Here is a 26,010-nt window from a genome sequence, read left to right on the forward strand (position 1 = left end):
AATCTCTGACGATACATGCATAGACTTGAAACGTATGCTGGAGTTCATAAATAACGTACTATTGCAAGTTGACATTTTTTCAGTTCGTATCACAAGCTTATTAAAATGTAATAAGCTATTCTATGAATAGAATTCTTAAATCCTGGGAACTAAATTCAAAATATAAAGAATTACGCAAAAAGCGATATTTTTATATTAATGTGTTTTAATTAAATTTTGATCAAAACGGAATGCTGACTGTTTTATATTTGTAAATAAAACTGATATAAATTATAGCTTCTAGAAAACTTTGCATATTAAGACGCATAATTTAATATTTATTATTATGAAGTATTATTTCACTAAATTATGAAAACAAATATTAGACTTGGTTTCTCATCAAAATTAAATTCAACTAGTATTGAGTAAAATATAGAATAAAACACTACGAGAAAGAAAATACACGGTACAGATATAAAAGCTTTTATTCCAATATTAAATTCTCGTCGCACAATAGACTAAAATCATTGTGTAAAAACTAAACAATTATCATTAAAGTGAATTTAAAATTTAACAATCTTGGATCTGAAGAACTTCTGTAATTCCATTTGTTTCTGAAGTAATTGATCATGCCGTATTACATGGAACACCGACATAAAGAAAGTTGGAAACTTCAACAAAATATAATGGTCAGGCTGTTTCACTATCTTCTTTAAACACAATGGCCTACGGGATTAAAAAAATAATTTGATAAATAGGATGAAGTTTCATTTATGACATTTATTTCTTTACTTATACAAATTTTTTGGCTTTTAGAATAATGTATACCGGGATAAAGAATTGAAGATCATTCAAATAAATCAAACGATATTAAACACATTGTATTAACTCTAGAGTGGAACTCTACTTAAACGTAACATTTACTTTAAATGCGAATAACACGGTCAATAAGAAATATTAAGTTAGTAAGCCTAAGGCAAGGAAGACTGCATTTGAGACTTAAATAAATGGGGCAGCTGGTAGCCATTCGTGAAATCTACGGGGAACGAAGCAGAGAGGTATTTGTTTCGAAATCAAATGATAAGTTTGCTCAAATTTCACAGCAGGTGGTTTGTCTCATACTGTAAAAATGAAAAGCAGCCTATCGTTTCAACTTTGTAAAATTCCATTCAATTCATTTCGGAGAAAACGCTATAAAATATTCTTCAGAATTTTCATGTCAAAAATTGAAATGTTACTGAAGTAAAAAGAATATATCAACACTGAGCACGTTAAAGCTCTAAGCGTATGGAACTCATTCGAACAGTGGTTTTTATTGTTGCATTTACAGCACCTTCTTTATTTCGCTAATTCACATCATGAATTAAATTTCATCCAATAAATTCAGAAGATGAGGTTACCGATTACAAATAGTGAATAAACACACAAAAATGCTGCTAAATCTGAAATTCAGAGTCGGCGCGTAAGTTTTCCACATCAGTCTGAGAATTTAAATAGTCTTTTAGAAAATTCTCCTTTTCTCTAAACATGGAGATTTTAGAAGGCATTAAGCAATAAAGTTACACTTGAAAAACTAATCTGTTGCTGAAACTTTTGTGGGGGGCTTCTTTTAACTAATTTGGCCCATGTGTGGCTCAGTTTCTAGTCATGCCAAGATCTGAAGACCTTGCTTGTGACATGGTTATACGTATGTTAACATTTATTACGCTTCGTTTTAAACATTCGTTCTCAGATTGCAGTATTAACAAAAGCACAAAAAGACAATATCGATAATTTAAAAATGTTAATTGTTAAAGTATTTTGATTCTACTTCAACTTTACAGTAGATAACTCTTTAAGAACAAACTGTCGTAGACTAATATGCATATGTTCTACAGGGGGCAGCAGAAATAACTTCGTAACTCGTATTTAAATTACAAAGCAAAGACAAACGTTACGAAAAAATATTCTTTACAGTTGAAAAGAACAAGGTTTACCATTGTGCTTCACATTTTCAAATAAAATGTACCATTGCATTTCACACTTACAATGAAGCATTTTTTGCGGCATATAATTCGCTTTTAAGTTTCACTTTCCCTTTGTCATTTACAGCCTTCTTGGCAAAGTTGCAAACATTATCACCATGCATTTTTCATTCAGAACTTTCATTCGAGAGAATGCGGTACCCAAAAAGATAAAACATGTTAAGTTCTAAACTGAATTACGCCGTAGTGATTAGTCATTACGAATAGTCTGTAGTGCAACCTATGTCTTCATCTAATTTTATCTGTTACCTTGAATTCGGAATCTTCCATTCTCTTTCTACATCAATTTTAAACATATTCCGTAATGTAAATCTTCTCTAAAATACAATTATTAAAAGCGATTCTTACTGCAAAACATGTTTTTAACCTTTCAATTAATAAGAATAGGTTTATTTTTGTAGTAAATAATATGTAGTTTCAATAAATTTTTAACTAAGGGTTCTCTCTACTTGATTTAACTTTCGGTACTGAATTTGTATATAAAGAAAGAAGGTACACCTAAAACAGAGCTGACTTCTGGATGCAGAAATGAGCAAGACCATCCAAATCTATTTTTAATCCAAAGAATCACGTCCGGGTTATACAGAGAATTTTTGCTTAACCATAACATCCGAAATGTTTCGAATATCTTTTGCAAAACGAACAGGTTTAATATTCACAGTTTGCCTTTAGTGGTGATGATATCACGATAAGAATATGGTATCAAAATATCAACTAAAACAAAATTTTAAATATGCTGCAATCCTTAATAAAAATTTTAATTTATGATTTTCTTAAAGATGATACTGTAGGAAATAACTTCATATTTTGTTTTCCAGTGGAACACGAAGGAAATTAAATTATGGTACACCAATACGAGTTTAAAAAAAAATGGGAGGAAACAGGTTCTTAATAACATTGCCATGCATGCATCGAATACGTAATAAAATATACGAGTATTAAAAAAGTAAGACTTAATATATACTTACTTAAATATTTTAAGGGCTGTTTATTGTACAGAGTATTTGTACTGAATAATATGTTAACAGTATTATTGGACTATACCTTGTAAACAAAAAGCGGTATCATTAAGGTGGTGTTTGAAAAAACACACCGGTCTTCGAAGTTTTAACGAAGTAACGTTTTCGTATATTCTGTTTTGACCATACCATGTGTTCAGCCAAATAACTGTTTATTCCAAATTTACTAAATACGAAGTTTAATTACATTGTTTAAAACTTGTAAAGTTTATTTCAGTTATCTGCTCAAAGGAACAAGAGCAGCATTTCTATTCTAATCCATATTTATTTACATTATCAAAATTAACAAATAATTCCAAATTTAACAAAGTTATCAGATAATTAATTTTAAGAAATTTCGTACTCTCTTGATATACTTTTTAATGATCTTAGAAGAGCAAAATATGTTGACAATAAAGAACTATCATTGCTATTTTATACCTGCTTTGTGTTTGAAAACTGACGGTATTTTTAACTATAAAAATCATAAAGTTCATTTCCTTTCAAAAAATGTTTCGCCTATGTCCAGCTTATTCCACTCATATATAATATTTCTGAAAAATTTTGCTAGCCTTTTCGCAGTTCGCAATATTATTCTCAGTAAGTAGGGAAAATGAAAATAGGACAAATACACTCTTTTGCAAAAAAATCGAAGCACCAAGGACTTTTGCAATCGTGACGAAATTTGGTATGCAAAAACATCTTATTCGAACATGCAAATGATCAAAATTTCAAAGCAAATGAACAGGAATTTCGATCATAGCGCGCAATTCGCAAAGTATAAAACCAGTAACAGAGGCGTAAATTTCATCTTTCTGCTGCTGCCATTATAATACCGTAAAGAAGCAAAACTAAGGATGCCATTTACGACGATATCGAAGACCTTACACACAACTAAAGGACTTTAAACATGGTCGCATTGTAGAGTTGTGTGAAGCTAGGTGGACATACCGAGCAATAGGCCGCCACCTGCAGCGTACAGACACTGCTGTTAATTTTTCAAACACCACCTTAATGATACCACTTTTTGTTTACAAGGTTAGTCTAATAATACTGTTAACATGGCATTTAGTATACTCTTTACATAAACACCGCTTAAAATATTTAAGCAAGTACATGTTAAGTCTTACTTTTTTAAACATGTTTTATATGTATTTGATACATGGCAAATGCATTGTGATTAAGAACCTGTTTCCTCACATTTTTGTTTTCAAACCTCTTATTAATGTACCATAATTAATTTCCAGTGTTTACGCAAGTAGCACGGCGATGTTGCAAACTGGTCCGAGAGGTTGCAAAGTGGCCGTGGTAACTTTTACGAAGTCTTTCCAAATTTGCGAAGATAATTATTAATTAAATATTTGCCGTTGCCTCTTGTCAATTGTCTTGGCAATTTGTCGACGTCGCTGAAACGTCATGTTATGACCGGTTTTAGACATGGTCGCTTTAGCATCTTTTTCATAGTTCATCAGCGTTACTTTTAGAATGAAAGACTAAATCTGCTCTTTCAAGAATCTGAAGTCAGCATGATATTTATTTTGCAATGTTTCATTACTTTCATCTAAATATATTAATCTAAGGTAGATTAATCTAATGAAATATAAATTTAATATAAATACTTGAATTATTAAGGGGGCTCATACACCTTAAACCCCTTGACATCCTTCGAATATGTGACTGTTGCAAGAATTGGGATATTTTATTTATTTTAAAATCAATTACTTCCAACTTTTTACAGCTGACTACATAAAATAGCTGCTTTGGAAACTAGTAACCAGAAAGTTTGTGTTGCCACAGATATTGTTGTAATTTAATCCACTTTGTGACAAAAGCTTACGTCACGTTTCCACCTTGCGCGCACGATATTTTAAAAATGGCTAATGGTACATACTAGAAATTAGATGGAATTCTTTATATGAGCCCTATTTTTAAACTGAACCTAAAATCTGATGAATATTTTAATATTAAAAATTTTTATGGACGAAAACATTACAGATTTTTTTAATAAAATACATTTTATAAACTCTACTCCAAATAAAATAAAAATTTAACATGAAATTCTTAGAATTTTTGGTTGACAGTAGTTTCCAAATGTTATAAAAGCTATATATTAAATATGGAATTAAATTATAAACAGAATGTTTTAAACTGTGCGCGCAAGTGGGAAACGTGACGAAAATATTTGTCAAAAAGCAGATTAAATTATAAAAATATTTGTGGCAACACAAACTTTCTGGTCACTATTTCAGAAAGCAGCTATATTATGTAGTCAGCTGTAAAACGTTGGAAGTAATTGCTTTTAAAATAAGTTATCCCAATTCTTACAATAGTCACATATTTAAAGATCTTATGGGTTTTAAGGTGTACGAGTCCCCTTAAATTTAATTAGTACTAAAAATATGTGCTAAATTGTTAAAATTTTGTTAAAATAATTAATACTTATAATATACTTTTATAATTATTATAGCAAAATATTTAAAGATGAAAATAATCTATAAATTAAGTTAAAGTTATGCATTTTATGTATTTTAAAAAATATTTCCGAAATCAATGCAAATCACATGTTAGCAATTATTTCACAGCTCAAATAAGTCTTTATTACTTTTGAAGAAGGAAAGAATTTATTTGAATATGCTGACATAATATGAAACATTTTTACCGCATATAGACCAAAAAGTACAATTTTCGCGAAGATATGATTGTGTGTGAAAATGTATTCACAGATAAAAATGGGTTGATTTTAAGAATTCCGAGAAAACGTCCAATGTTAAAAGACGTTGCATTTTCATGCATATTTAACGGCTGTCCAATATATCTGACGGAAAACTCATCGAGTCAGGAGATGCAGAACGGAAAATTTAATGGAAAAGGAGACGGAAATGTTAACACTTTTAATGGAAAACGACAAAATTAATGGCTTTGATAAATTACTAATAAATGTTAACATCAAAATTAGAAAAACTGAACAAAAATACGAAATTCATTACCTATAAAAGTTCTGTGAACTGTTTGTTACGTTTTTTCCATCTCCATGCATTTAAAAATGCTTGGTTTAAGCCTAGTATATGGTAGACTCAGGATTTGGCGATATTGACATTAAAAATGTTTTAGCGAGCCCGATAAATATTTTTTCGTAAATATAATTTTGTGAACAGTGTTCGTAATTCTAGTCAGTTGAAATAATTCTTCTATGCCATTTAAAAAAGATTCTATTTAATTACCAGAAGTAAAGTCGAAAGGATTAATGCCATCGTATAAGCAGCTGAAAAGTTTAAACTGAACTGCTGTTCGAGCGATTGACATTCGACGTGCATATTATTTACTGGGTGATTATATAAACGAACATCTGAGCTCGAGGCTTGCGCGCTTTGGCTAGCTGCCAAATTCGAACAAGTTAGTTAACGGCGCCATAATTTTAGACTCAATCTTATTTTTAGAAATATTTTCTTTACGGTTTTGTAATTCACCGTCGGAATTAAATACTGGAGAACTTCAATACAGCAAGAGAACGATGGAAAAGAATATAATGATGGCAGTTTGTTTTGAATTGAGGAGACATCATGGTACTAATGCCGAATTTCTGCTTATTTTGTTTGTAAATATCTGCTCTACAATGCAACGTGCTAAAATCATCCATACAGTGAATTAGTGTTTTGTTTTGGTGTTTTATGATTCGGGTAATTAAACTTGCATGGTGGTGTTCTCCAATCTTCAGTGATCCAGCGGTGCAATATTTGGATACACGGATTCGGTAATAATGTCCTGAGTGCTATATCGTATATTACTCATATTAAACAAACAGGTTGGTGCTCAGACTTTCCGCATATGATCGAAAAAATAGTGTTAAGGAAACATTTGGATTACTATGAAATATTGTAATCTTTAATTATGCGATATTTAAGTGTGTAATATTAAAAACACTTATTTTTTATTGATTGTAAATTGCTGTTTTATTATTTGTTGTTTGGTAGCTATTCTTCCAAACACTAATTCGCGTTTTTTAAATAATCTCAATAAATGCATGTTGGAAATTAGGTTTTATTCTTTATTAAATTTAAGTATATTCTATTTTCTTCGCTTACATTTTATGTGCATGTGATAACAAAGAAATTCATAATAAAACAAAAGTTTCATCGTGTGCTATTTAACGAACAGCTTACTTTAACGTACGTGGCTTACTATCATATACTATATTATTTAAATTATTTCTGTACAGTATCAAAAGAAAAGTTATTGATTATAAAAAGTGTATGAAATTATCATTGTAATCTACCACTATTCTAAAATGTAGAAACTAAAAGTAAGTAAATACATTTACATATGATCGAAAGAAATGGTGTTAAGAAACATCAGCATTACTAGTAAATACTGCAATCCATAATTATTGCACTTTTAATTCCTTGTTATTTAAAAAGTGCAATTTTTTTATTAATTCGAAATTTTAGTTCCGTTACCTCCCTTCTATTTATACTTTCAAACACTGCTGGTTCATTTTTTTTTTAATAGTACTGTCATGTATGTTGTTTGTTAGGTTGTAGAGACATTAGGATATTTTTATAGGCAGGAAAGATGAAAAATAGCAAACGCCTTCACCGGGAATTGAACCACGGACCTCTGGAATACCGGCTCAGCGTACAGAACCACTACACTATGAAGGACGCTACGAAAGTGGGAGAAATACCTTATATACTCCCCTTTTTAAGGGGTGACTGGGGCTTTTAGGGGGCCTAGTCGGCAAATCCTGGGTGCGGAAAATCATCATCCACAACCGTTTTTAGTTCGGGCGCCACTGTAGAGACATTAGGATTTATTTTATAGGCAGAAAAGATGAAAATAGCAAACGCCTTCACCGGGAATCAAACCACGGACCTCTGGAATATCGGCCCAGCGTACAGAACCACTAGAGCACGAAGGACGCTAGGAAAGTCGGAGAAATACCTTATAAGGTTATTTCATTTTAGATATGAATATGGGAAGTTATTAGATTTAGGTATATTTTTGCATGAAATATTATTCATCACATTTATTAACTATTTTATACTGTCTTTCATTTGCATATCTTTGAGATATAGAAGCTAATAGTTATATTTTTTTACTGTGCAACGTGAATAAATTTATAGTTGAGTTCAGGTAAAATACTGATTACGTCACCTTACACTTCCTAATTTATCATGAGAGGGGCACTTTTCATTGTCTCAGATTTAACAGAAATAAATGTGATAATGCTGTTATAATCAGAAACACTCTTTTCTTTACTCACCTATATAGCTTTACATTTATGTCTGATCGAGTTTTATTTACTTAAAACCTACTATTATTGTTATATATTTATAATAACCACTTTCATAATTACTTTCACATGCTAAAGGATTGAGGAAAAAGTGAGGAAATCTTAAATAATCGTAACTTAGAATTTAAGTTGTTTAAAAATTAATTTAAAGTACTGAAAATAATTAAGGCTATTATGAATAATGCATATTTACTCTAAAGAGAAAAAAATCTTATTATCGTTTTCAGGAAATAAAATATTTAAACCTTAGAAAAATATAAGGAATACAAAATCAAAAAAGAAAAATGCATTAATTATTAAGCTTATTTTTCTGCATAAATCAATATGTAACACAAGGACGTCATAACACGTTTTCGCAACTGTTGCAAAAAGGTTGAATTCTGCGAACATTTAGGTGCCGTTAAGACGCCGTGATACGATGCTTTCACAACAAAAATATAACGTGAGAAAGACGCAATAACTACGTCTATTCAGCATAAACCATATCTGCAAACACGTAATAAAAACGTCTTTGCAACGGTTGCAAAACAGTGGAGTTTCGCGAACATCTGGGCGTCTTAAAGACGAGATATTGCAACGATTTTACTACGACATCCACGATCAGTTTGCAATGTCGTTACGACGTTGCCGTGCTACTTGGGATATTTTTATCTCCAGTGTGCCAGACCAGTATCAGTTATCTCCAGTGTCTGCCGGAAATTCTAAAGGTATACTGCTTTGAAATATTTTGTGATTTTGATGCTGAATCGAATTTTATGTGGCGTAAGCGTCAGAAACGTGATATTTAATAAATGAAGTAAATACATAAAATGTTAATAGAAAGAGAAAAAAATTTGTAAAGCCATCTTAATGAGAAAACTGGACACTGATATTGTTACGAATTTTGAACATAAATTATTTTAGTGCAGTTACATGTAAAATTTTATTTCTGTATAATGTAACATGAAAATCTAGAAAATCTGCCGCAAAAGTAACAATATAGGCGCAAGTCTGTTTAACATTGGGTAAATGGATCTCACGAAATTGGCGAGATGTCGCCAAACTGGCAGCGGTTTTGAGAGACTCATTTTTGGCCCATTCCCTGTATAATTATAATGGATATCGTAATTTAATAACTAATTGATTAATTGATGCCCTGTGTAACTGTAACCGTAATTCGGCACTTATATGTCTTCCAGTAATTTCGAAAAGCAGAAAGTACAAGAAATCTCTTGACGGCCGGAGGAAACTGTACAAGACCGACGAGAGCATCAGTTCTTCAGTTTAGTTGTTAATTCACAGTCGCAGTACTAATATATTTTGGGTTAGTTTCGTCTTGTTTAACTTTTTAAGTTGTCTTGTTTAACTTTCTTAAGAGGCTATCACTTCTAGGGACACGCGCGGCTATCCGGGACAATTCCAAGAAACGAGATTCTAGTAGCACTGCTTTAAGCGGGAGGCTTCCGAGAAATGTTTCGTCTAGCCAAGAGGAACATGTCCCGGCTACGAGCAACATTTTTAAAACTTTTCCGAAATTGTTCCGGCTGGAGACGTGTTCCTCGAACGTTCAACCAATCAGACGAAAGTTCTGCTTCTGAAGGATCACCGGTAACTTTCAATATGGCGGTGGCTCTTACTGTGAAGTCATGACGGTGGAAATAGAGGCCGATTTAATTATTGCTTTTTGTTGTAATATAACTGCGTGAGTCCTTTTTAAAATGTTTATGTATTCATTAAATATATAATTGTGGAAATTTCAGAGTTGACATTATTTTACGACGTTCTTGCAGTTCTGATTTGTTTACAAATTGTTAGCCGCCAAAAGTTCGCCAAATTTGTCGTATTTCGTGCTGATCGTGTATTATCACTGTTATATAATAGAATTTTATTTCTTAAATTTAAGTTGAATAATTTTTTTAAAATCCGTTTGTATATGCGTGGCTTTTCTCCTAATTACTTATCTTTTAAACTGATAATTGCATAATCAGTGACACATTTTAAACAGCATAAAAATGCATAAAAATAGAAAAGCATAGCTTATGTAATAATGTGAATACTCATTAAATTTGTCTTATTTTCATGTTATTAATGAAATGCTTTTTGGATTATAAATACATTAGAAACTATACTTTTATTGTATATGCTACATATTGAAACATTGGAAATTTATGGATTTATTATTATGCATGATGAAAAACATTTGTATATACATTCATTAATATAAATCTTATTCATTACATTAATGTGGGAAATCATACCGTCCAATGCTGAATGAGAATTGCCCGTTATGACGTCATCAGTACAGCATCACCCAGCGCAGTAAGAATCATCCCAGACAGCGCTGAGACCTGGTCGAGAGTGGATGGCAGACGTGAGCAGACGGCTCACACGTCTTCAAGAGTTTACGAACTTTTAATTGCGCTTTCGATGTTATGCCTTTACAGCATTATGTTAATCCTGCATACCGTTAACTTCATCTTTATATACTTTTATTTCTTTCTATTAAATAAACCATTTAAATATTACTTCGTGCTCTCATGCTGTGAATTAAGTCAAATTCTACAAAAAAATATGGCGACCAACCGTGCGGCCTCGAATTCCAAAATGTTCGAGTAGTAGAACTGTGCTTTGAACTGTGAACTGAGTGAACTGTTGTCACAAGTTATTCGATTTATTGGATTACTCGTATAAAGTGTGATTACCCAATTGACGACGATCATCTGTCGGGTGAGTACAAAACTTTCTTTCCAATATGAAATTAGTAGAAATTCCAGAATTGGAAGCAGCTTTAAAGAACAGTAAAAGTTCTGAAATCAAAAGTTTGCATAAGTTTATTTTTAATACTGATGGAGATCGAAATAACCGGAAAAGATTACGTGAATTTTCTGGCTTTATATTTAAACCAGATTCTGAAGAATTTAATAAGAAAATAGATGCAGTGCAGAATAGTTTTACTTTGAATGAGTTAATTAAAATTTGCAATGTACTGTGCATAAATTCAGAAGGTTCAAAAACGGAAGTCGTAACCCGAATTGTCTCTTACCTATGTGATTTATCTGTATTTGAAAATATTTTGCATGAAGAAAATAGTGATATTGAAGATGAAACTATTAATAAAATTTCTGAAGTAATGCTTGATGATAATCAAAGAGACAATCCTGGTTTTAACGAGTCTCAAGTAAATAACAGTATGCAGCTTCCAATTCAAGATCATTTTAAACCTCATCTTAGTTTTTCTGATATTGAAAGTATTGTTAATCCTTTTTCTGGTAATGCATATGAAAATGTTGATAAATGGATTGATGAATTTGAAGATGTTATAAATTCTTTAAAATTGAGTGATTTGCATAAATTAGTTTTTGCTAAAAGATCATTAAAAGGTAAAGCGAAACTATTCAGAGTGAACCTAAAGTTAATGATTGGTGTAAGTTAAAAAAGCTTTTGAAATCTGAATATGGTAAAGCTTTTAATTCTGCTGAGTTGCATGAAATGTTATGTAAACGTAAATTAATGCCTAATGAATCTTTAGATGAGTATTTTTTGAAAATGAAAGAAATGTGTTCGCGAGGTAACATTGAAGATGCTTCATTAATTAAATATGTTATTGATGGTATTCCCGATTCTGTGGTTAGGAAAACTATACTATATGGTTGCGGAACAATATCTGAATTTAAACAAAGGCTTAAAATTTATGATAAAATGAGATCGGACAATGATAAGTTTAAAAATCCGAAACCGAAAGTAGACACTCAAGTTAAAGAAGTAAGCTTTCGTCATCAAACCGAAATCAATCTAACGTTAATAAGGTCAAAGGTTTTAATTGCCAGGAATTAGGGCATTATTCTAAGCATTGTGTAAACAAATCAAAGGGTGTAAAATGTAAGAAGTTCGGGCATTATTCAACGGACTGTCCAGATCAGACCACCGAGACACATCAAGCAGCTTTATTACAACGAATTTGTGACAAGGATAGAATTATGAAGACTGTAGAGATAAATAATCATTTAGTTGATAGTTTAGTTGACATTGGTTCAGATGTAACGATATGCAGCGTAGAGTTATACAAGCAGATTGGTTCTCCTAATTTAAATTGTAGTGATATCACATTAAACGGAATTGAATCAAAACAAACGTACCCTATCGGCTTTTTTATTTCTGATATTTCAATTGATAGTTTTTTACTTCGTACGAAAATTTATGTTGTTAAGTCATTATGTAATCAAATTGTATTAGGTTTAGATGTATTGAGTCAGTTTAACTTCTCTTTTACTGAGAATGGCCTTCAAATAATTTCTCATCGGAATAAAAGTAATGTAAACTTGATAACTGCTGAGTCATATCGAAATTCTAACGTTCGTTGCGTTATGGGAAATTTGAATATTGCCGTCTCATTGAAGAATGCTTATGATCCTTCGCGATCGTCTGGCGTCTCTGTTAATGTAAACAAAAGTTCCGAAAGCGGAAGTAGCTCGACGTTTAATTACCTTTCACATCTGGTGAATGCTATTTCTGTCAACGAGATTGATTTATCGCATATTTCGAATGCAGAACATAAAGAAAGACTGTAATTTAATTAATTCGTACCAGCCTCGGAAAAATAGACAATCTGACTTCAAGATGCAAATAAATTTATGCGATGATATTCCTGTCTGTCAAAATAGAAGATACATGTCTTTCGCGGAACAAAAAGTTGTTGACGATCAAATTAAGGAATGGTTGAAAGAGGGCATAATAAAGCCTAGCAATTCTAATTATTCGGCGCCTATTGTTTTGTGTAACAAGCGTAATAATTCGAAACGTTTATGTATAGATTATCGGAAATTGAATAAGAAGATTATTAAAGACAAATTTCCACTGCCTTTAATTCCGAAAGTACTTGATCGCTTAGAACAGTCAAAAGTCTTCACGACACTAGATTTGAAAAATGGCTTTTTCCATGTAGACATAGACGAAAATTGCACCAAATATACCGCGTTTGTAACACATAATGGTATCTACGAATTTCTTAAAGCTCCTTTTGGTTTATGTATTAGTCCAAATGTTTTTCAAAGATATATTTATTCAATATTTCGTGACTTGTTAAATGAAGGTGTACTAATTATTTATATGGATGATATAGTTATACCGGCTAATGATGAAGTTGAATGTTTAGACAAATTAGAAAGAGTATTCAAAACTGCTTCGGAGTATGGATTACAAATAAATTTCAAAAAGTGCCAATTCTTAAAACGTAAAATTGAATTTTTGGGACATGTAATTGAAAACGGAACTATTCGACCATCGCCTTCCAAAACTGTTGCTGTTCGAAACTTTCCACAACCGCGTAACTGTAAACAACTACAAAGCTTTTTAGGACTAACGGGATATTTTCGTAAATTCATTCCTCAGTATGCTAAAATAGCTAAACCTCTTAGTGACTTACTTAGAAAAGGTATTGGTTTTAAGTTCGATTCCGAACAACAGGAAGCTTTTTGCAAATTGAAAGAAATTCTCTCTCAGGCACCTGTTCTACACATATTTAGGCAAGGATATCCATTAGAACTTCATACTGATGCTAGTAGTCAAGGCTTTGGTGCGGTATTACTCCAATTGTCTGATGATGGTAATTATCACCCAATCCAGTATATGAGTAAGAAGACTTCACCGCAGCAAGAGAAACTCTGTAGTTACGAATTAGAAGCCCTTGCAGTAATAGAAGCTCTGAAGAAATTTCGAAACTATTTGTTAGGGACTAAATTCAAAATTGTAACTGATTGTAGCGCTTTTCAGAAAACTTTAGATAAGAAAGATTTAACTCCTAAAATTGCAAGATGGGCAATGTTCATTGAAGAATTCGATTACGAAATTGTACATCGTTCAGGAAGCCAAATGAAACATGCTGATGCTTTAAGTAGAAATGCTTTAATTTTAACATCATACACATCCGATGTAACTGAGAAGATTCGGTTAGTACAACAACAGAATGAAGATGAACATGTGAAATTAATCAAGAATTTAGTTGAGAAGGGAGAAGAAAATGGATTCTTCGTGAGAAATGATATTTTGTACAAATTTGAAAATGGTAAAGATCTTCTAGTAGTGCCAGAATCCTTACAGAACGAAATCATACAGAAGGTACATAAAAAAGGTCACTTTGCTGTAGATAAAACTGTGAATGCTGTAGAGCAAGAATTCTATATTCCCAGACTGAAATGCAAAGTTGAAAAAGTAATTGCTAACTGTATAGAATGTATACTGTACAACAAGAAGCAAGGAAAAGCAGAAGGATTTCTTCATCCTGTACCGAAAGAAAACGTTCCCTTGAGTACGTATCATATCGACTTTATTGGACCTCTTCCATCGACGAACAAGAGATACCAACACATTCTAACTGTTGTCGACGCTTTTACGAAATTTACTTGGTTCTATCCAGTGAAATCACCAACTACACAAGAAGTTATTTCAAAATTGAAGCAACAACAGACTGTATTTGGAAATCCAGTTAGAATCATTTCAGATCGAGGTAGTGCCTTTACATCGAAAGAATTTTCAGCTTATTGTACTGATGAAGAAGGAATAGAACATGTCAAAATTACTACCGGTATTCCAAGAGGTAACGGACAAATTGAGCGAATTCATAGAATTTTGATTCCTGTTTTGTCAAAATTATCACATGAAGATTCAACGAAATGGTTTAAATATGTTTCAGATGTTCAGAGAATAATCAACAGTACAACTACGAGAAGTACGAAATATTCACCGTTTGAGCTTCTCATAGGCACGAAAATGAAGAATAAAGAAGATTTGAGAATTAGTGAGATATTGAATGAAGAATATCTAAAACAATTGATGCAAGAACGTGATGAAATGAGAGAAGATGCGAAAAACAACATTTTGAAGATACAAGAAGAGAATCGTAAACAATTCAACAAGAAACGTAAGAAACCGAAACTATACAAGATTGGCGACTTGGTAGCCATTCAGAGAACTCAATATGGGACTGGTTTGAAACTACGACCTAAGTTTCATGGACCGTATAAAATCATAGCTGTTCGATCAAATGATAGATATGAAGTCGAGAAAGTAGGATGCCATGAAGGACCAAATTTGACATCTACTGCGGCTGACCATATGAAGCCATGGTCAAATTGATTTGATGTTTGTATCAGCTCAAAACCTAAGGACCTGATACTCTTTTTTCTTTTCTTTTCTTTTTTTTTTTTTATTTCTCTTTGCAGGTACATGATAGTGATGTCCATTCAACAGACATCGAGGACGATGCCTCTTCAGGCTGGCCGAAGCTGTGGGAAATCATACCGTCCAATGCTGAATGAGAATTGCCCGTTATGACGTCATCAGTACAGCATCACCCAGCGCAGTAAGAATCATCCCAGACAGCGCTGAGACCTGGTCGAGAGTGGATGGCAGACGTGAGCAGACGGCTCACACGTCTTCAAGAGTTTACGAACTTTAATTGCGCTTTCGATGTTATGCCTTTACAGCATTATGTTAATCCTGCATACCGTTAACTTCATCTTTATATACTTTTCTTTATATACTTTTATTTCTTTCTATTAAATAAACCATTTAAATATTACTTCGTGCTCTCTCATGCTGTGAATTAAGTCAAATTCTACATTAATACTACTAATAAATATATATTAACAACTTCTAAACCATCGCATCTCTGTCTGTATGTAAATATATGACTTATTAGATGTGTATATATATGTGTAAGAATACAAAAATGAACATTGCCAAAAAGTTTATTTGAAGTTACTTTTAATTCATATAACGATCATGTAATCGGGAGCAACTACAGTCATCAATTCTTTGCAAATTATTATGGATATGTAACAATCGGTTGAAAAATAATTGATGAGTATTTTAGTACTCATTTTGTTATTGGGTTAATTCATAATTATATCATATGTATGATCTACGTAATATAAACATGAGTAATAAATAAGAAATGTAACAGCTGTGCATTTATAACATTTGATTACTCAAAACAGTGCACAACTGATTATCACCTTCATGTCTGTTTACATAATGAATTGCACTTTCCAACTAAGTGCACGGGCATACTAGTGGCCGAAGCGTCGTTGAATACTGGTAGTTCTGTGTCAGGTTAGAATGCCGCAAACGGGCTGGCTACATGGGCGTTTTCTTGGTTTTCCCCATTATAACTGGTATACGAGACAATTTTAAAAAATCTTCTATAAAGGCATCCCTTCCCTTAGGCAGATAGCCCTAGTGTGCTTTGCTGTAATCTGAATAAACCAAACTATAAAACAAACTCATGATGTGCACCACCTAATTTCTAGAGTTGATATAATTAATGCGTTTTAGGTACATTACCGAGTGTTCTATGGGACAGTAAACAACTCGCACATGTTTGATTGCTCATGTATTTATATGCTTTATTTAATCTTCATTTTGCTCAATAGTATCTGCTGGCTGTGAGGATGTAAATATCAACCATATAGAATTTTGTCATAGAAGTTTTTTTTTTTTTTTTTTTTTTTGTCTGTTGGAATGGACAGAACAGTAATTATGAGCCATAAAGTTAGTCAAGAAAATGCTTTCACCAGGTCACAAATTTTCCAGTGAGCCATCAAATTTTCATTGGAATGCAGGCAACAGAAAATACACATAAGTAATGTCTGATAAATACTTATCCAGCACACGTTTTAAACTATTCTTAGTGTGTACAGAATTTGGCTATTACTGATGTAATTGATAACTATAACCAGAAGTTTGTGTATCTGTTACTTGAAGTGCCAGAGTGGAGATCAAAGTGATTAACTTGGTAACAATCATCTTTCTATTATCTTCCATTAACAATAAAGTTTAAAACTAAAAGAGTGTGAGCGATACAAAACATCACGAAGAAGCGAACGTCACTTGAAAAGAAACGTCACTTTCGCCAATCTGAGCGATAACTGATTCTTGTTTGGCTTTCAGCCTGTTTATCAAGTGAAGATGGTAACCCTATTTCGCCAAAGATATTGTTCCGGCAACAAATATCCGTATGTGATAAGGGTTTTAGTAGTTTGAAGTGTAACTACCGATTGTACTCTGATACTGTTTAAAGTTCAAGAACTCAAGTGTTTCACTTGATGAAATAAATTTTATCAACGTAGTATCATCAGATCCGTGTGCATTAAATCTATTACAAATCCGTACGCAGGGAACAATATGATGAACTGAGAAAAGGCTGGAAAAACAGAAAAATGAATGCCCACTGCACGCTGCATCGAGAATCCTAAGCGTATACCATTAGATTTTTAAATTTTTGAAATTTTGTGCGCCTGTATATGGCGAAATTAATGCTCAATAATGAAGCTTAAAAATGGGTTAGTAGAGCGTGTAACAGCTAAGTATTGGATGCGAGCTCAGGGAGAGTAAACAAACTTGCAACTTTTGGGAAGACAGTTAAAATTATTTTTTTAGACTTCAGTTAATAAAAATTGTTAATAATTGAAAAAAGTTGAAACGATTATGCACCTTCGAACATTCGAACATCTTTAAATAGTAGCAGTTTGCAATAGCATCTGGTGAGACTTAAGTTTTTGAAAATTTTTACATGTAGTGCGTAGAAAAGTAACGGTAAAGTATACTTACATCATAGGAAAATTTGCTTCTAGTGTCAGTGCAAACTGCAAGAGATCTTCAAACCCATTCACAAAGAATTTACTAGCAGCTGCGTTAATGTACGCCATTACCATAGGCTCGATGTAAAGTGTCTGTAAAGAATACATATTTTAAAACAGGAATTGCACATATTTAAATTTGAAGTATAATAGTATCAACAAAATGAAGTAATTTACGATAAAGTATTCCGTAAATGAAGAGCTTTTCGTAAAAATTTGTCAAGTCTTGTAAATTTTTGAGGGAGAGGCAGGACTTAAATTGAATATACTTAAATTGGACTTTAATAAAATAATAAGCCGCCCTACACAGAATTAGGAAATAAAATCGAAGCTAAAGTTCTGAAAGTTACATGCATTTATTTAGTCATTCATTCGTAGTAATCCTTGATAAAGTGATTACAATGCACGACTCTGCAAACTAAACGTCTTTCATCCGAGTCGTGATGCCGCAGGGCTTTATTTCTGCTGTTAATATTTTATTTTTCAAAGAAAGTCATTCATTGTAGAAATTGAAAGCAGACAACGCAAGAGCACAGTACAAAAATTTCCACAAGAGAGCAGTTTCATACAAAAGAACAATTTATTTACTGCACTTAATTTACTGTAGTTTTCAATAGTTTGAAAACTTCAAATATCAACATCAGATGTTCTGAATAAATGGTTTATAATTTAAACTTTTTTCGAGACTATTTAAGAATTTCAGAAAGGACACTTCTTTAATAATTTTATTCCTATATATTTGACTTCCATTTCCCGAGTATATTCATGCTAGAAAATTTTGAAATCATATAGCTTTGATATAGACTTCGCAGTACGAGAGAGGAATGAATGACAAAGTAGCAAAAAATAAATATGAAAATTTAAACTACAAAATTAAAGTAAAATGTACTTTAAAGTCGAAAAGAGAAGAAAATAAATTGCAGAAAGATGTGAATATATTCGAACGAAGTATTAACGACAAAGAAAAGAAATTCTGTTGATACCCTTATAGGTAATGTGTTCCGAGGAGAAGAGGCAGATGCAAGAACAAAACCAGCTAAATGACGAAATTAAAAAATATAAACATTTACATTGTTTTCAGAAAGTAATTGATGTATTCATGAACTGTTGAACTTCATTTTCTCCGTTATATTCTTAATAGCTTTCATGAATACATTTTCCTAAAATAGTGTTAAAAGAATTAACATTGATTAAAAGGAATTACAGGTATTAAAACTTTAAAGATATCTGCAGCATTGGTTTATTAGCAATCATATTAGAGTGAGAATAGAAAGAAAACTTATTTCAAAAATGTTTGTCTCTATTTAATTGCTGAAAACTAACAACTTTAAATGCAAGCAAATATAGTCTCTAAAGAAGCATTCAGACTGCGATATAGGTATCGCAGTTTTCAGTCATAAGGTACAGAATTCATTAGCTTCGACAACATCCATAGCATAGAGTCCAAGTCATAGCCAATGACGGAAGGTGAAGTCGCGCATGCGTGCGTGTGCAGTTGACTCTGCGAAATCGTCAAGTGGATGTCAGTTCGTACTGATATGGGACAGCACAAGGAAGCTGTCTTCCTCAGCCGAGAGAAGTCTCTCGTGAAAAACTTAAAGGTTCATATTAATGTACACGCATGAAGAAAACCCCCAAAAAAAAAAAAAAAAAAAAAAACCATGCAGCTAGCTCGTACGCCTAGGTTTGAACCCAGGACGAACTATTAGTATTGAACTGTCTTTAACCGCTCAGTCACTGGTGAGGTATAAGCAAGATTGTGTTGAGAAGAGATAATCAGTTGGTGCCGCAAAAAATTTAAAAAGAAAATTGCATTATGTGGTTATTTAAATAAATTATTTCTAGTTTCATGCTACATAATATATACAGTTTCTGGAAACAAAAAAGAAACATAACAGCAACATGTCACTTTTGTATACATATTCGATTATAAACCCAAAGAAGGAATACTTATAAGAAAGTTACAGCGTTTCTAAACTTACCCAGTCTATGGCTTCTATACAACTTTGTTTCAGCATTTCAGCTACTCTCGTTGGCTTGCTGCAAATAAATACAAATTCAATATCGAAGTGAAATATATGAAAAGCCGTTCCAACAAGTAATTATCAGTTAAATGTACCGTGTTATTGCAGTAACTTAACATTTTAAACTATTTTCCAACTTCTTTAAACTGAAGATAAATTGCTAATTTAAAGAGCTTGCTATTTATTCAATCAAATGTTTAAAACTTGTAAAAGTATTAGTCAGTCTGATTTTGATCCAACTAATGAATAAAAACCAATCAAGCAGTCTTAAATTTCGTCAAAAATAAAGCTGTTTGCATCAACTTTACCAGGCAGTGTTATTTATCCAGTAAAAACCATTACTCTGCCAATTTGCAAGTTCAGTATCACCATATGTATATTTCCATCGTATATGGCACGCTTATTTACCGGAAAGCACCAAAGGATTATCTGCGTAAATAGAAGACTACCTTTCTTGGAGAAAGGCGAGGGAAATTGGTTTGTATAAGAATGAACATTACGCACCATATGCATGAATACCTTAGATAGCCCATGTAGGCAATTCGTTCAATGGGATTCAAAATTAGGTAGAACTGAGTATTCAGCGTACTTAACCACTCGAATATTACTTGACTACACCTAACTGTGAGCAACCTTAAACTTGAAATCACAGTTCAGAATAGGACAGACCGATGTGTTTCAACACGCTGTAGCTGTAGAAGCTCTTAATTCCACAGCGTGCTGATAAAGATCTGATGATTCAAAATTTCAGTTAAATCTTTCAGCTGATCGAAAGTAGTTGTTTGTAGGCAAACTGCTCTTTTACGAACATATTTCACCGAGGATGGACTTGCGGTTGCACTATAAGAAACTATATATTCAGGAGTTCAGGTAGATAAGCCGTACACTCAAGTGTAGTACTAGTCTGAACAAATACAGAAAAATACATTTTGTAATCATAAAACTGCAAGAAACTAATACCTTATGTAACTAAGTATGCTATCGAACCGATATTTCTGTAAGAATGTATTACTGACTTTGTTGCCCTTAAAAAGACTAGTAAAATGTTTAAGTGCACAAACTTTCAAAGTAATGCTTGGCCTGGTCGGTTTAAGTACATTTCTAAAACTAAATTTCTTACCTTGTGTAAAATGGAATTTTTCTACCTATATCCAGCAGAAATTCGAAGCGAGTTTCCATATCCCAAAAGTAAGGATGCCTAATTAGATAAAAATATTATACATAAGGGATCATGTATGGAATTAGAAATTCGATAAAGGCAATTGAAAATTAAAATTTATTTCAGATATACGGAAGTTTCATGAAATTTTAAAAAATAAATTTTTAAATTCCTGAAAATTTAAAAGCATTTAAAGCTACTCCTTATGAAAATTATACATAAGAGTGACTCAAAGTGTCTTAACTAAACATCTAAAGAACAATTAAAATATAACTGACCCATGGTTTAACATTAAGAAACTTAGATTTCAGACTAGGACAATTCTGGCCCTATGAGGCCTTGAAATTTGTCTTCTCGCTCTAAGAAAATTGTTAATTAAACCCCTTTTAACTTAAATTTCGTTGACTAGAAAGTTATTTAACCAAAGTAGTGTGGAAAGGCAACATTGAATCCAGCAAATCGGAAATCAAACGTTTACATTTTTTAAAAACCTATATTTAAATGACAATACGTATTTTATAATAAATTATCTTTTATGCAAATATTAGACAATGGTATCTGATTCAGGTATACGAGATTTCATTGAGGAATTATGTTGCGTTAATTTACTTAATTTTAATTCTATGCTTTGCTGTTCTTACTTTCTATCGTACTACTGCGTCCAAAATCACAATTCGGTTCCTCCCAATGAGTATTAGTCATTTCAAAAGTTTCTTTTATTATATTTTTAGACAATAAACCACTGACAAGTGAATACTGAAATTGTGTTTAAAGCTGCAGTAATGCCAAGCTAGAGATCAGTGGTCTCAAAATGTTGGCGCGAGAGCCGCACGAGGTCCCGAAGCAAATTTAATAAGCCAGCGAATGCATTTCCCATAAATTAACATTATAATAACAATGAATTGAAGGAAATGTCAAAGAATTCAATTAGGAATCCAATTCGACACCATTTTCCTTACCAAAAATTGAAGTAACATTCAAGAAAATCTACAAATGAAGCTAATTTACTCTATGATATAAATCTTATTCAAATAATTGAAGATATAGATTTAAGTAACACTTATATAAGCTACACCGTAACATTGAACCAGGTTTTATATTAAGTTTTTACGTTCAAAGCTACAATGCCAACAAAACTAGCTTTGCACTAATAAGAGTCTTCCCAAAAGTGAACGAGCTATAGATGAAACAGACTGTTTTATTAAAATTCAGTGACTCGCATTTGTTTTCGAGCACTTGTATTTTTGAAATTTTTTGCAAAGATCTTTTACTAAATATCAGAACATTTTTAATACATTATTTTTTCTTTATTTTAAGCCAAGCTTGGTGAAAAATAATCATCAAAATATTGTCATAGAAAAATTTATTCAAAGAGCATTATTAATCTGCAAATCATAATTCACATATTTTCGACTTTTGTTGAGACGTTTTGGTACATAATATTTCTTGTATTTTCATCACTACATCACAAGAATTATCGTCATCATTTGAAAATTACTTAATTAGCAAAATGATATTTCCTATCTGAAGTAAAGGTGGAAGGACGATTAGTGCTTGGGCTGCCTAAGGGGAAAGGAGGCCTTCGTGGAGGACGTTTTAAGGGAAACTGACTCGTATATACATTAAAACCAGGAAAAACTAAAAACTAACGAAAACGCCCATGCAGCCAGCTGGTTCATCGAAATTCGAACCCTGGACTTAACTACCACTATTTAGCGACTTTGCCGCTCGGCTGCTGGTCGGGCAAAAACTAAAATTAACGACGATTATACTATAAAGTTAATAATTCCTCTTTTTAAAGAATATATAGTTGATAAATCTTTTTAAATAATTGAATTTAATTGAAAGATCTCAGAATTTCTTCGTGTAAGACGTTTAACTATCTTTGATGTTATAAAACGACAGAAATTGCGTGGAACTGTTGAAAATGCACCGAGATAAACCATATTCTAAACTAACACCAAGGAAACGCAGATATATTCTACGAAAAATCAAGCAAGACCCAAATATTAGCGCTGTGAACTTTCAGCGGATTTAGAAAAAGAGCTTGCAGTAAAAGTTTACCTTTGAATTATTAAAACATTCACGACACCACAGATACAATTAGGAAATCTGCAAGAGGAAAATAGAAAAATTCACCTAGCTCTTGGAAAATCCATGGTAAGCAGATTTATCGTAGCGAAGCAATGTTATATTTGCAGAAAAGACAAAATTTAATGTATTTGTGTCTGATAAACGAATTACCGTGTGGAAAAAGCAGAATGAAGAAATTAATCAAGAAACTTGTCGCCTAGTGCTAAATATGGGGGTAAAGGCATAATGTTTTGGAAATTTTCGGCTGCCTCTGTGATGAGAAATTTGTTTATAGAAAGTATACGAATCAGTAAATATAGAAATATTCTCAATGAAAACCTGAAAGCATTTACATGAAAACTAAATGCAAAGTGGGGCCCACCAGCGGCCGAGCAGTAAAGTCGCTGAACACTGGTAGTTCGTCCGAGGTTCGAATCCTGCGAACGGGCTGGCTACATAGGTGTTTTCGTGGTTTTCCCCATGTGTAACGTGTATACGAGCCAGTTTCTCTTAGAAAGTTCTCCACAAAGGCATCCCCTCCTTAGGCAGATAGCCCTCGAGGCTTTGCCGTAATTAAATAACCTAATCTAAATGCAAAGTATATTCAAGTTCCGATTAGTATAACTCTTAATGTTCTCTTGCAGTTATCATACAATTGTCTTGAATTTACGAAAACTCCTCCATATGCTCCAAGCTTAAATCCTATTGAATACGCAGAGTTACAGGAACGCATATTTCTTCGCAAACTAAAGGCCTACTTAGAGGGTTGGAATAAAATTCTTATTCGAAAACATTAGTTAAATCCATGCCAAACACATGGAAACTAATTTTACTTAAAGGATAACTAACGAAATTTTGAACGTCGCTATTTTCATGCCTTTATTAAATATGAACTTAAGAGTTATTTATGAGAGTTCATTTTTAGAACTTTTATTAGTTTTTAATCAAAAACATTTCAATAACTTTTTTTGCAAACAAGCAGATTTTAAAGAATGTACTAAATACTATATGTGAAAGAAAAGTAGTCATTTTGGTAACATTTAGTAACTGATATTTGAAAATGGAATTGCATAACACAAGCGTCCGAAAACGAACATGAGTCACTATCAAAAATTTCATTTTAGTCTTGACATTAACATACAAAGTTTTCGCTTTTGAGGAAAGCGTTGTTTGTTAAGCTTTGTTTTTTTCCCCTGTACCTCAGCATAGTACTTTATTTTGGCTTACAGCTGAATTTTGTTGCAGCTTTTCACATAGCTTGTAAGAATTTTTTTACATAATGTTTTAATCTTCTAAATGTTAACTAAATGTTTCCAATAATTTCTAGTTTTTCGTCCACTGATATTAACCTATACTATATTTTAATGTTTTCAGTTTTGAGATTCATTATATTGCTTATATCTACAGAACGTGTGTAGTTTTTCTGGCAAATGTTACTCTGGTACGAGACTTTTTTTTGCGTGTATGACAGCATAGAAAATTGTCATTTCTCATAGGTAGCGCCATTTGACATAAAACCTTTCTCTTTCAAATCAAAACCATACAATGGGCAACAGACACACTTTATTATTTTATTAGAGGTCTGCGGCCCCAGCAAAATTAATAAATTCTATACCTTTGAAAAACGAATGTATAGAATCATTTCAATATAAATGAAATCAGTTCATTCAAAACCAATTCGTATATAATTTTTTTATTGCGAACCCAGAAAAAAAAACTTAAACGTATGGCTCATGATTTAAACGTATGGCTTTAGGTTAAAACGTATGGCTCATGATTTAAATTTAATGTAATATAACATTTGCTCAATATCATTAAAGGAATTAAGTGGCAATAACATATAGTGTCAGTCGAACTAACCTGAAACAAAAAAGTTGCCAACTGCAGCTGTTTATTTAAAATGCTGACATTAACGAAAACGTTTTGACATCATGGACCTTATAAGAGATAGACTAATCCAGTGGGCGTGGGCGGGTCACCGACATGTCGGCAAGAAAAGAGTAGGGACGATCTGGCTTACTTTAACACTGAAACCTATGGCGTTTGTATCACATAACTTTTTTTAATTATTAAATGTGATACGTTGTATAGTGATGAGATTATGAAAGCCACAGTTTTCAAATAGGATTTAATGTATCTCATTAAGGCACTTTTTACTGCATTTCGCGCATTTTTCACGCGTAATTCTTATACAAACATCTTTACTTTGGTAAAACTATTAAAAACTCTAGGCACAAAATTTATGAACTTACTTTTGCGTACAAATAACGTAAAAGTAAATAACATTGATAATATGTGATGCTTTGAAATAAATAAGGTAAAATTAAACAAGATCTGATAACTTTTTTTTTTTTTTATTTAATGACCATTTTCAGGCAGTGATTTTCAAAACTATAATAATATTGCAAAACAATCATTTGATTTATATCATCATTAACTTATTAACATTAAAGTGGAATATTTATTTTAGTAATTTATAAAATTCAGAGCATAAAATTTTTTTAAGTGTAATGAAGGGGAAAAAAAAGGTAAAATAAAATTAGAAGCATTAAGATATTACATTACGCACAAAAGGAACCTTTTATTAACGTTTTGCGTGTTATATTTATCGAATATTGAATATATATTGATTATTGAATATATTATATATATTTATTGAATATTATAAATTTATATATTTATTGAATATCATGTTCTTCGCCCGTAAACCACATACATTTGTAAACAGCATATTTTTAGAATTTTCGCACTGGAGATAAAACTTATTTTTCATACAGTGCTCTCTCTCTGAACTCGTTGAGTTTATTAATCAAAAATTCGTTAAAAGTTTTACAAAATATGAAATGGAT

The 26,010-nt window shown here is 32.1% G+C and overlaps 1 protein-coding gene across 3 annotated transcripts in view; it reads right to left on the reverse strand.

Annotated features, from left to right (window-relative positions):
* Window positions 1-446: 446 nt before the first annotated feature.
* LOC118184666 (uncharacterized) overlaps window positions 447-26,010 on the reverse strand; it is a 116,235-nt gene continuing 90,671 nt past the window's right edge. For all 3 annotated transcript variants that reach the window (XM_085820470.1, XM_085820469.1, XM_085820471.1), the window contains 4 exons: window positions 21,050-21,127; window positions 19,888-19,945; window positions 17,877-17,998; window positions 447-705 (listed from right to left, as the gene is read on the reverse strand). In XM_085820470.1, the coding sequence (XP_085676596.1) occupies window positions 543-705; window positions 17,877-17,998; window positions 19,888-19,945; window positions 21,050-21,127 (421 nt within the window). In that variant the 3' untranslated portion in view covers window positions 447-542. The remainder of the gene's footprint in view (window positions 706-17,876; window positions 17,999-19,887; window positions 19,946-21,049; window positions 21,128-26,010) is intronic.

This window comes from Stegodyphus dumicola, chromosome 7, assembly GCF_044657685.1.
Source record: "Stegodyphus dumicola isolate Sdum_Otavi_A_Nest chromosome 7, ASM4465768v1".
Classification (NCBI taxonomy): Eukaryota; Metazoa; Arthropoda; class Arachnida; order Araneae; family Eresidae; genus Stegodyphus; species Stegodyphus dumicola.